The following is a 15,374-nucleotide window of genomic DNA, read 5'->3' as shown; positions in this document are numbered from 1 at the left end:
CTTAGACAGCTGCTCTTTGGTTTTGGCCATGATGGAGAGGTTGAAGTGTGATTGATTGAGTGTGGACAGGAGTCTTTATACAGGTAACTGGTGAAAACAGGAGCAAGTAATACAGGTAATGAGTGCAGAGTAGGAGAAAAAAATATATAATGTGATTTTCTGGATTTTTTTTATTCTGTCACAGTTGCAGTTACTTTCGATAAAAATTACAGCCCTCTCCATTCTTTGTAGGGGAAAAATGTGTAAAATCGGCAGAGGATCAAATACTTATATCTGTGTAATATCCTTCCATCTATAGTGTACATAGTGGCAGTGCCCAGTTTTGTGTACAGGGGTGCAGAGGTGTGTGACATTAGTCCACGCGGGGTATTAGGGTGATTAATGACGCTGATGAATGAGATTTCTCGCCCAAATGCTGTGCCTGTTAATTGCTTGTCAGTCATTGTTTGCGTGCGGCGCAGGCAGCACAACAATAGGACACAAACAATTACGTCGGCATTAAGAAGAATTGAATGGAGTATAAATAGGGATCTCGCCCAGAAGTGGCAAACACTGGCACAGCGGAGAGCCTCGCACAGCGCACCGTCCTCCCATCACCGCTGCTCCAGACTGTCAGGATGCCCGAGACCTCCGTCCCTGCCTGCTTCATCTGCCTCCTCGCCTTGTCCTCCGCATGCTACATCCAGAACTGCCCCAGAGGGGGCAAACGATCCTACCCCGACACAGAAGTGCGACAGGTGCAGTATCAGAGGCTTTCATTACCGGGACCCCACTCTGTACATATACATCTATATCTATGTTTATCACCGGGATGGGGTGTGTATATATACTCATTACCGGGACGGGGTGTGTGTGTATATATATATATATATATATATATATATATTCATTACTGGGTCGGGGTGTACATATATATTCATTGCCGGGACAGGGTGTACATATGTATTAATTATCGGGACAGGGTGTATATATATATACACGCACACAGAATATATATATATATATATATATATTAATTACTAGGACAGGGTGTATATATATACATATTCATAACCGGACTGGGGTGTACATATATATTCATTACTGGGACAGGGTGTGTATATATATATACAGTATATACCTTCATTACCGGGATGGGGTGTACATATATATTCATTACCGGGACCCCACTCTGAACATATACATCTATATCTGTATATATGGTTATTACCGGGATGGGGTGTATATATATATATATACTCATCACCGTACTGTATATACTCACTACTGAGATGTTGTGTACATACAGTACTGTATATTTTCATTACTAAGACAGGGGGTGTACATATATATATATATATATTTTATATATATACAGACATTACCAGGACGGGGTGTGTATATATATATATTCATTACCAGGACGGGGTGTGTGTGTATATATATTTTATATATATATATATATATATTAAATACACACACACACACACACCCCCCGTACTGGTAATGAATATATATATATATATATATATATATATACACCCCGTCCTGGTAATGAATATATATACAGCCCCCGTATATATATATATATATATATATATATATATACCAAGTGGTCCCTGACTTGTAAATCTCCACCAGGTTCTAGACTGCGACTACTATCATATCTTTTCTTTCTGACTTTATGAAGGCATGCTGAGACTTGTAGTTCTACAATACCTGAAGACCAACTGTTAGTCTTGGGGGCGGAGTACGTTCACCTTAGCCCTAAATGTGTTGGATAGATGTAGCTGAGCTGAATGTGCCCCACCGTTGTAATCGCATGAAGAATCAGGATGACAGAATTACTTGCAGTCCTATGTAAGGTAACACATAGTGATTAGTGATCAGGCTTGGGTCCTCGGGACTTGGTCGGATGCTCAGATGGGTGCGACTCATGTACCTAAGTATAAAGGAAGTCAATGGGGATCTAGAGCATTTTTCTGGGAACCCTTCCATAAAGAAGCTCAAGTTTCCCATTGACTTCCATACGAGTCGAGCCCATCCAAGCGTCCGACTGCTGGTTACGAGTACTGAACACCCGGACATGGCAGTGCTCGCTCATCACATTGAAGCGTGCCAAATGACAAACTCAGCTTTACTGCTTTAGGCATATGGATATTGTTTGTGCATGGTGATGACTATAAAAGTTAGAAAAGTATCATTTTTTTTATGTGCAGTCCTATGTAAATCCACAGATAGCACAATGTCATAAATATAGGAGTTGGGTTAATTGTTTTTTTTTTTTATCTCTGCTCCATTTTAATATCTTGTGGGCTTTAACCAATCTTCATATGCTCCAGTCCGCAGATATTGCAGAGCTGATTTTGTAGATACATTATTTGTTCATGTAACTAAATGCAGTCCTATGTAAATCCACATGTATGGATAATATCATAACCTGCATTCATTTTGGCATGTAAACAATTCTTTACCTAAAGTAAGTTAATAGTTTAGGTGCAGTCCCATGTAAAACGAGGAGTCCAGAGTAAGTAGAGCCGAGTTTGTCAATTGTCACAATGACAGACTGACTGTATAATCCTGCAATAAACAGAAATGACACACTCAGCTCAGCTACATCTGGGCCACGGTCCTTTGTGAGGACTAGTTGCCTTTCAGCACCCTGGAGAGCTGCACAGACTTCATCACTTAGGACAAGTTTTGGAAACTTTTACACATTGTCCGATGGGAAAAAGTCACTGAATCACACATTCAGCTCTGCTACATCCGTGCGCGGTGTATTATCACCATGGAATTGTATTGAGTGGAGTCACATATGACATTGTACCCAGTAGGAGAATTATAGCTGCTCCAGATGTAGCAGAGCCGAGATTGTTTTTTTCATACTAGTTTGAAAATCAGCGAGGGGATCGAGAACAAGAAAAGTATCAGGTCCCAGGTCAATAACCTTAGGTAATTGTGATCCCTGGAATTGGATCCCATGAAATCTAGTAGATTATAGCCAGTGTTTTTATGACTTCCTCTAATGTAGTGATGATGGGGCCATTTATACTCACCATTTGCGCACAATGGAGGGATGAGGTCACGGATTTGGTTGCATGTACTGCGCACACACTTCATGGATGGTCACTGCCCCTATGGAATGAACACATAGCGTCAGCACATAGTATGGGAATATTATGCTACCATATTGGACTCCTAAATTATGCCGTAATACAAGCAGTGCACACAATTAAAACTTTTATAATGTACGTGTAGTTTGTGTGTATAGAACATATAAATACAACTGCTATACCATACACATATTTAATGCCATGATGCAGCACACATGCATAACACTGCCGCACTATACAAATGCTTAATACCATTATACAGTGCACATATAACTGATATATATAACTAATACACTTACTTGGTGCATATAAATAATGCTGCCATAGTGTATACTTTAGTAATACAATTATACAGTGTACGTATAACTGATACATATAACTAATACAATTTCTCAGTGCATATAAATAATGCTGCCATACTGTTTTTTACTAATACAATTATACAGTGCACATATAACTGATATATATATATAACAAATACAATTTCTTAGTGCATATAAATAATGCTGCCATACTGTTTTCTTTACTAATACCATTATACAGTGCACATATAACTGATTTTATATACTGTATATATATATATATATATATATATATATATATTTCTCAGTGCATATAAATAATATAGAAAAAAAGGAGAGGATGTCCAGCTCTTCAGGCAAAGAAACAACGTCTTTATTTCATCATGCAGACATATGTCTGCATGATGAAATAAAGACGTGGTTTCTTTGCCTGAAGAGCTGGACATCCTCTCCTTTTTTTCTACATTGTACCGGGCTGTGGCAGTGCCTGTCCGTGCTCCAGGACGTAACCGGGATATATATATATATAAAAGCCAAATACTCAGTGCATATAAATAGTGCCATACTGTATACTTTGCTAATACCATTATACAGTGCATATATAGCTGACATATATATATATATATATATATATATATATATATATATATATATATATATATATACTGTTTATGAGTGATACAATTACTTGGTGCATATACATAGTGCTGACATATAGTATACTTTACTAATACCATTATACAGTGCACATATAACTGACATATATATGAATATATTACTTATACACTTAGTACATATAAATAATGCTGCTATACTGTATACTTATTAATACCATTATGCAGTACATATAAATAATACTGCCACAGTATACTGTGCACATAAATTGCAGAGTCATAATGTACACATAAGTAATGTCATTTCATAGGAGAAATCACACTGCCATAGTATACAAATAACGACTGCCATTATATAGTGCACATAAATTAAACTGTCCTATTGGATGTATAACTAATGCCGTTATACAGTACTCAGAAATAGCACTGCTGTATTGTACACATGACTAATGCCAATATATGGTGCAGAAAATTAACTGATGCCATTCAGAATTGCACATAAATATCTGTGCCATACTGTACACATAAATAATGCCATTATAGTCACCAAGGTTGACTTTTCGTTGCAGTGCATACCATGCGGCCCAGGCAATAGAGGCAACTGCTTTGGACCAAACATTTGTTGCGGAGAAGATCTAGGCTGTTACGTGGGTACTCCCGAGACGCTTCGTTGTGTGGAAGAAAACTACTTACCTTCCCCTTGTGAGGCTGGTGGGAAACCCTGTAGCGGCGGAGGGCGGTGTGCTGCCCCAGGAGTGTGCTGCAGTGACGGTAAGGCTCCACCACAAGGGGGCTCTGGGGGGATCCAGGGGATAAAATGGGGTCTGTTATTCAATTCAGCACAATAAATACAGAACATGGTGCAAGGTACTAATACTGCTATATGGTGGATGATGACAGTGATAGTGCAACAGTGGAAGCAATGGAATTGAGAAATAGTGAAGAGTAATAACTGAAATAATACTGACTGCAGACCAGAACTGGTAGAGGACCAGGCTACAACGACTACTGTGTTTACCCGAAAATAAGACAGGGTCTTATATTAGTTTTGCTCCTGTGCTGGGGCTTATTTTCAGGGGACGTCTTAGATTTTTCTCATGAACAACAATCCACATTTATTCTTGAATCAAAAAAATCCACATTTATTAAAATCTAATAATATCGCATTCTGGATCATCAACATAACTGTATAAACCCTGTGGGAAACATGTAGAGCAGCCTGTCTGCTCTGCAGCTTTAGACTTCTGCAATTAAGAGACCTTTTGTCACATGATGTGATGTCACAAAGGTCCTTAAGCAGTCCTATTATCAGGCTATAAACGCTGAGATCCCTAGGAGAATGTGGGCCCTGTGAAATGTCTCAGTTTTCTCTCTCTTATCCCTTATGCCAGTTCTGCACACCAGCCTGTCTCCTGTTCAGTTCTTTTAGACTCCTTCAATTAAGAGACCTTTGGTCACATGATGTTTTGTCCAAAAGGTCCTTAAGCAGTCCTATTATCAGGCTATAAACGCTGAGATCCCTAGGAGAATGTGGGCCCTGTGAAATGTCTCAGTTTTCTCTCTCTTATCCCTTATGCCAGTTCTGCATACCAGCCTGTCTCCTGTTCAGTTCTTTTAGACTCCTTCAATTAAGAGACCTTTGGTCACATGATGTTTTGTCCAAAAGGTCCTTAAGCAGTTTTATCATCAGGATATAAACGCTGGGGTCCCTAGGAGAATGTGGGCCCTGTGACATTGTCCAGTTTGCTCTCCCTTCCATCTAATGCCAGTCCAGCACACCAGGCTGTCTCCTGTTCAGTTCTTTTAGACTCCTGCAATTAAGAGATGATGATGTTTTGTCCAAAAGGTCCTTAAGCAGTTTTATCATCAGGATATAAACGCTGGGGTACCTACCGTAGGAGATTGGGGGCCCTGTGAAATTGTCCAGTTTGCTCTCCCTTCCACCTAATGCCAGTCCTGCATACCAGCCTGTCTCCTGTTCAGTTCTTTTAGACTCCTGCAATTAAGAGACCTTTGGTCACATGATGTGATCTCAAAAAGGTCCTTAAGCAGTCCTATCATCAGGATATAAACGCTGGGGTCCCTAGGAGAATGGAGGACCTGTGAAATTGTCCAGTTTGCTCTCCCTTCCGAAGCCTCATGCCAGTCCTGCATACCAGGCTGTTCCCTGTTTAGACTCCTGTAATTAAGAAACCTTTGGTCACGTGACTGTAAAGTCATTGAAGGTCCTTAAACAATCTTTACCTCGGAATACAACTGCTGGGGGCCCTAAGGGGTACTTTGCACGCTGCGACATCGCTAGCGATGCCGAGCCCGATAGTACCCGCCACCATCGCACATGCGATCTCTTGTGATAGCTGCCGTAGCGAACATTATCGCTGCGGCAGCTTCACACGCACTTACCTGCCCTGCTCTGGCCGGCGACCCGCCTCCTTCCTAAGGGGGCTGGTCGTGCGGCGTCACAGCGACGTCACACGGCAGGCGGCCAATAGAAGCAGAGGGGCGGAGATGAGCGGGACGTAAACATCCCGCCCACCTCCTTCCTTCCGCATTGCCGTCGGGACGCAGGTAAAGAGATGTTCCTCGCTCCTGCGGCTTCATACTCAGCGATGTGCGCTGCCGCAGGAACGAGGAACTGCATCGTACCTGTCGCTGCAGCGGAATTATGGAAATGACCAACGTGACACAGATCAGTGATTTTTGACTGTTTCACGCTCGTTCATCTTCTCTCCTAGGCTTTACACGTTGCGACATCGTTACCGGCGCCGGATGCGCGGCACTTTCGATTTGACCCCGACGATATCGCAGGTGCGATGTCGCAACGTGAAAAGTACCCCTAAGAGAGTGAGGTCCCTGAGAAATTGCATAGCCCTAACACCTGCCCTGACTGTAACTAGGGCTTATATTTTGGAGTAGGTCTTATTTTCAGGAAAACACAGTATTACTACTGATAATAATAATAATAATAATAATAATAATAATAATAATAATAATATCAGTAATTATTCTAGTAATAATGCACAACAAATCCTGTTATCTCCACCATTACAAATAGATCCATTTTACAACTAATAATATAATTATTATTGATGAAACGCTTTATAACACAATAAATGTTATTAATGTTATACACACACATATTATATACCTACCGAAAACAATTTTCCTTCAACCCTAATAATACCACTAGCACAGCACACATTATTAAACCTAAAATAAGTAATAGTTTAACTAATGATTCTAATTAGTGATGGGTGAATAGTAACTATTCAGGTTCGGATTATTCGTAACGAATAGTATGCCGGTATTCGTCATGAATAATGAACCTAATGCAAGACAATGGGAACCTGAGAATTTTTGGGGGAAATCTTCACAAAAAATGCTCCATTTCCCCAGTGAATTGCATTAGCTTTGTTATTCGTGACGAATATCGGAATTGTACTCTGGGATTCGTAACCAATAATCCGAACCTGAATATTCTCCCATCACTAATTCAAATAAGACAATCACTATTACAAAACTAATATTAGTAAATATTAGAATAATAACACAAATTTTAAATAGCAAACAGCACAAAAATGATTCCTGCACTTATTATTATTATTATATATTTTTATTATTATTATTATTATTATTATTATTATTATTATTAGTAGTAGTAGTAGTAGTAGTAGTAGTAGTAGTAGTAGTAGTAGTATTAATATTATGTTATATTATTATTAATAATGTATTATTATATTTTCATTATTATTATATTTTATTATTATTATTATTATTAGAAGTAGTAGTAGTAGTATTAGTATTAATATTATTTTATATTATTATTAATTTATTATTGTATTTTTATTATTATTATTATTATAGTGTATTATTATTAATGTATGTATTATTAATAATAATAATAATAATAATAATAATAATAATTCTACTGTATGAATAACTATAATACTTATAATTCAACCAGCACTACTATTATTACTAATATTGGTATTGCTACTAATTACTAAAGTAGTATTATTATTACTATTATTATTGCTACTATTACTTCTACCATCTCTACTACTTTAATTACACCTATTACTAGTATTATTAATACTGCTGCTGTTACCACCACGTCTATCACTATTACTTATACTCCCCACTTCTCGCACTATTACAACTATTAATACTAGTATCATCACACCTACAGCCACCATTACTTCTACTATTGTTACCGTTATAACCACCACTAGCACCACAACTATCACATGAATTACCATCACTACAACCAGGGTCGGACTGGCCCACTGGAGGACCGGAGGATCCTCTGGTGGGCCCAGGCACTGGCATTCACTGCTCTCCCAGGTTGTCTTACTCTGGGAAGCGCAGTGATAAGAAGCCATCAATAAGGAGCAGCATTGCACAGTTTGCAGCTTCAGTGCTTTTCAATCTTTTATAGACATTTTTTCCTCTGGTAACTGATCTACAATTATCATCATTTCATACGTTTTTACACTTTTATTGACAAATCCATGAAGTTTCTGGAAAGACTGAATTTCCAGCGCTGCCCCGGGTCTCTCCAGACTTTTTCGCCCCGGCAGCTGGATATTGGCTTCAGGGCCGGATCCTGACCGATGACCGATTCTTGCTTCATCAGTGCTGGGAGTCTATCACAATTTCTGTGCGTTTGTTTGCGGATTTTTTAGAATTGACCACAGGTTTTCAATGGGATTGAGATCAGGGGAGTTTCCTGGACACGGACAAAAATGTATGATATTTGCTCTCTGAGACACTTAGTTATCACTTTGGCTGTGTTACATGGTCTCCACCGAGCTGGAAAAATCACTGTTCATCACCAAATTACATGTAAAGGACTGGACGAGGTTAGAGAAAACACACACACACAACCCACATAAGCCACTTCACAGACACCACACACACACCACTTACACATCAGATACACACAGCACACTTACAACTTACACATCAGATACACACAGAACAGACATATGACCTTCACATCAGATACACACAGCACACACACCACTTACACATCACACACCACTTACACATCACACACCACTTACACATCACACACAGCACACACACCACTTACACATCACACACAGCACACACACCTCTTACACATCACACACACACACACACACACCACTTACACATCACACACAGCACACACCTCTTACACATCACACACACACATGACACACACACCACTTACACATCACACACAGCACACACACCACTTACACATCACACACAGCACACACACCTCTTACACATCACACACACACACACACACACACCACTTACACATCACACACAGCACACACCTCTTACACATCACACACACACATGACACACACACCACTTACACATCACACACAGCACACACACCACTTACACATCACACACAGCACACACACCACTTACACATCACACACAGCACACACACCACTTACACATCACACACACACACACACACCACTTACACATCACACACAGCACACACCTCTTACACATCACACACACACATGACACACACACCACTTACACATCACACACAGCACACACACCACTTACACATCACACACAGCACACACACCACTTACACATCACACACAGCACACACACCACTTACACATCACACACAGCACAAACACCTCTTACACATCTCACACACACACACACACACACCACTTACACATCACACAGCACACACACCACTTACACATCACACACACCACTTACATATCACACAGCACACACACCTCTTACACATCTCACACACACACACACCTCTTACACATCACACACACACACACCACTTACATATCACACACAGCACACACACCACTTACACATCACACAAAGCACACACACCTCTTACACATCACACACACACCACTTACACATCACACACAGCACACACCTCTTACACATTACACACACCACTTACACATCACACAGCACACACACCACTTACACATCACACAGCACACACACCACTTACACATCACACAGCACACACACCACTTACACATCACACACAGCACACACACCACTTACACATCACACACAGCACAAACACCTCTTACACATCTCACACACACACACACACACACACCACTTACACATCACACAGCACACGCACCACTTACACATCACACACACCACTTACATATCACACAGCACACACACCTCTTACACATCTCACACACACACACACACACACACACACACACCTCTTACACATCACACACACACACACACACACCACTTACACATCACACACAGCACACACACCTCTTACACATCACACACACACACCACTTACACATCACACACAGCACACACCTCTTACACATCACACACAGCACACACACCACTTACACATCACACAGCACACACACCACTTACACATCACACAGCACACACACCACTTACACATCTCACACACACACACACACACACACCTCTTACACATCACACACACACACACACACCACTTACATATCACACACAGCACACACACCACTTACACATCACACACAGCACACACACCTCTTACACATCACACACACACCACTTACACATCACACACAGCACACACCTCTTACACATCACACACAGCACACACACCACTTACACATCACACAGCACACACACCACTTACACATCACACAGCACACACACCACTTACACATCACACAGCACACACACCACTTACACATCACACACAGCACACACACCACTTACACATCACACACAGCACACACACACCACTTACACATCACACACACCACTTACATATCACACACACCACTTACACATCACACACACCACTTACACATCACACACAGCACACACACCACTTACACATAACACACACCACTTACACATCACACACAGCACACACACTACTTACACAGCACACACGCCTCTTACACATCACACACACATACCACTTACACATCACACACAGCACACACACCACTTACACATCACACACAGCACACACACCACTTACACATCACACACAGCACACACACCACTTACACATCACACACAGCACACACACCACTTACACATCACACACACACACCACTTACACAGCACACACACTACTTACACAGCACACACACCTCTTACACATCACACACACATACCACTTACACATCACACACAGCACACACACCACTTACACATCACACACAGCACACACACCACTTACACATCACACACAGCACACACACCACTTACACATCACACACAGCACACACACCACTTACACATCACACACAGCACAAACACCTCTTACACATCTCACACACACACACACACACACACACCACTTACACATCACACAGCACACACACCACTTACACATCACACACACCACTTACATATCACACAGCACACACACCTCTTACACATCTCACACACACACACACACCTCTTACACATCACACACACACACCACTTACATATCACACACAGCACACACACCACTTACACATCACACACAGCACACACACCTCTTACACATCACACACACACCACTTACACATCACACACAGCACACACACCTCTTACACATCACACACACACCACTTACACATCACACACAGCACACACACCTCTTACACATCACACACACACCACTTACACATCACACACAGCACACACCTCTTACACATCACACACAGCACACACACCACTTACACATCACACAGCACACACACCTCTTGCACATCACACAGCACACACATCACTTACACATCACACAGCACACACACCACTTACACATCACACACAGCACACACACCACTTACACATCACACACAGCACAAACACCTCTTACACATCTCACACACACACACACACACACACACCACTTACACATCACACAGCACACACACCACTTACACATCACACACACCACTTACATATCACACAGCACACACACCTCTTACACATCTCACACACACACACACACCTCTTACACATCACACACACACACACACACACCACTTACATATCACACACAGCACACACACCACTTACACATCACACACAGCACACACACCTCTTACACATCACACACACACCACTTACACATCACACACAGCACACACCTCTTACACATCACACACAGCACACACACCACTTACACATCACACAGCACACACACCACTTACACATCACACAGCACACACACCACTTACACATCTCACACACACACACACACACACACACACACCTCTTACACATCACACACACACACACACACACACCACTTACATATCACACACAGCACACACACCACTTACACATCACACACAGCACACACACCTCTTACACATCACACACACACCACTTACACATCACACACAGCACACACCTCTTACACGTCACACACAGCACACACACCACTTACACATCACACAGCACACACACCACTTACACATCACACAGCACACACACCACTTACACATCACACAGCACACACACCACTTACACATCACACACAGCACACACACCACTTACACATCACACACAGCACACACACACCACTTACACATCACACACACCACTTACATATCACACACACACCACTTACACATCACACACAGCACACACACCACTTACACATAACACACACCACTTACACATCACACACAGCACACACACCACTTACACATCACACACAGCACACACACCACTTACACATCACACACAGCACACACACCACTTACACATCACACACAGCACACACACACCACTTACACAGCACACACACTACTTACACAGCACACACACCTCTTACACATCACACACACATACCACTTACACATCACACACAGCACACACACCACTTACACATCACACACAGCACACACACCACTTACACATCACACACAGCACACACACCACTTACACATCACACACAGCACACACACCACTTACACATCACACACAGCACACACACCACTTACACATCACACACCACTTACACAGCACACACACTACTTACACAGCACACACACCTCTTACACATCACACACACATACCACTTACACATCACACACAGCACACACACCACTTACACATCACACACAGCACACACACCACTTACACATCACACACAGCACACACACCACTTACACATCACACACCCCCACTTACACAGCACACACACCACTTACACATCACACACAGCACACACACCACTTACACCACTTACACAGCACACACACCACTTACACATCACACAAACCACTTATACATCAGATACACACAGCACATACATACCACTTACACATCACACACATCACTTACACATCACACACATCACTTACACATCACACACAGCACACACATCACTTACACATCACACACATCACTTACACATCACACACAGCACACACATCACTTACACATCACACACAGCACACACATCACTTACACATTACACACAGCACACACACCACTTACACATCACACACAGCACACACACCACTTACACATCACACACAGCACACACACCACTTACACATCACACACAGCACACACACCACTTACACATCACACACCCCACTTACACAGCACACACACCACTTACACATCACACACAGCACACACACCACTTACACCACTTACACAGCACACACACCACTTACACATCACACAAACCACTTATACATCAGATACACACAGCACATACATACCACTTACACATCACACACATCACTTACACATCACACACAGCACACACACCACTTCCACATCACACAAACCACTTATACATCAGATACACACAGCACATACATACCACTTACACATCACACACATCACTTACACATCACACACATCACTTACACATCACACACAGCACACACATCACTTACACATCACACACATCACTTACACATCACACACAGCACACACGTCACTTACACATCACACACAGCACACACATCACTTACACATTACACACAGCACACACACCACTTACACATCACACACAGCACACACACCACTTACACATCACACACAGCACACACACCACTTACACATCACACACAGCACACACACCACTTACACCACTTACACAGCACACACACCACTTACACATCACACAAACCACTTATACATCAGATACACACAGCACATACATACCACTTACACATCACACACATCACTTACACATCACACACAGCACACACACCACTTCCACATCACACAAACCACTTATACATCAGATACACACAGCACATACATACCACTTACACATCACACACATCACTTACACATCACACACATCACTTACACATCACACACAGCACACACATCACTTACACATCACACACATCACTTACACATCACACGCAGCACACACATCACTTACACATCACACACAGCACACACACCACTTACACATCACACACAGCACACACACCACTTACACATCACACACATCACACACACCACTTACACATCACACACACACACACACATACCACTTACACATCACACATACCACTTATACATCAGATACACAGTGCACACACGTACAAGGTACACATTAGACACACACATATAATGAAATTGGTATGACATCTGTTTGGGAAATGCTTAATCCGCAATTCCTGTATTGAGGTAACTCTGATCCTTTGGATATTCAGCACAGCTTTGGATGTGAGCGGAGTATTAGACGTCTCAGCCTCATGGGCACTCTGGACTCGCTGATCGATTCCACAACGGCCTGTCATGGAAAAAGATAAGGTGTCTTGTTGCTTTAATGCCTCTCCTGCTCTTCCCACAGACAGTTGCATGGTTGACTCCAGCTGCCTGGATGAGGACAGTGAGAGGAGACGAGTGTCCCCGGAGCAGAACATGACCCAGATGGACGGCTCCGCCAGCGACCTCCTCCTGAGACTCATGCACATGGCCAACAGACAACAGCAGCACAGCAAGCAGCAGTTCTAATGAGCGCCGCCCCCGCGGAGCTCTGTGCTTCATGTACCGCGCCTCCCAGGGGCTCCTCTGTCTCCGCACATTTATTTAAGAATGTATTCACACTAATGGCTGACAGTTCATTGTACATAGAGCAAATAAAGTCTTATATTGCACTGTCACGTGGCTCCGGTGTGCTCATTATACTGGGAACCATCTATCACCTATAATTTATGTATGATCTATCTAATCACAAGGAAAGCAGCACTAGACAAAGCTAACAGTGGTGGCGCTTTAGGTGTATATTATAGCAGTACTATTTATATGCATAGTATGGTGGTACATTTATGTGTTTAGTATAGTTGTACAACTTACAGTATGTGTATGGTATGCTAATAATGTGTATAGTA

General features: G+C 42.0%; 1 protein-coding gene across 1 annotated transcript; it reads left to right on the top strand.

Annotated features, from left to right (window-relative positions):
* Positions 1 to 508: 508 nt before the first annotated feature.
* Positions 509 to 15,146, top strand: AVP (arginine vasopressin). Its single transcript, XM_075332584.1, has 3 exons — positions 509 to 737; positions 4,578 to 4,779; positions 14,834 to 15,146. Exons 1-3 carry the CDS (start codon positions 618 to 620, stop codon positions 14,995 to 14,997), a joined length of 486 nt encoding a protein of 161 aa, XP_075188699.1. The 5' UTR covers positions 509 to 617; the 3' UTR covers positions 14,998 to 15,146.
* Positions 15,147 to 15,374: the final 228 nt, after the last annotated feature.

The sequence above is a fragment of the Anomaloglossus baeobatrachus genome, chromosome 1 (genome assembly GCF_048569485.1).
Source record: "Anomaloglossus baeobatrachus isolate aAnoBae1 chromosome 1, aAnoBae1.hap1, whole genome shotgun sequence".
Classification (NCBI taxonomy): Eukaryota; Metazoa; Chordata; class Amphibia; order Anura; family Aromobatidae; genus Anomaloglossus; species Anomaloglossus baeobatrachus.
The sequence above is the reverse complement of the archived record's forward strand: the minus strand, read 5'-3'. Positions and strand labels throughout refer to the sequence as shown.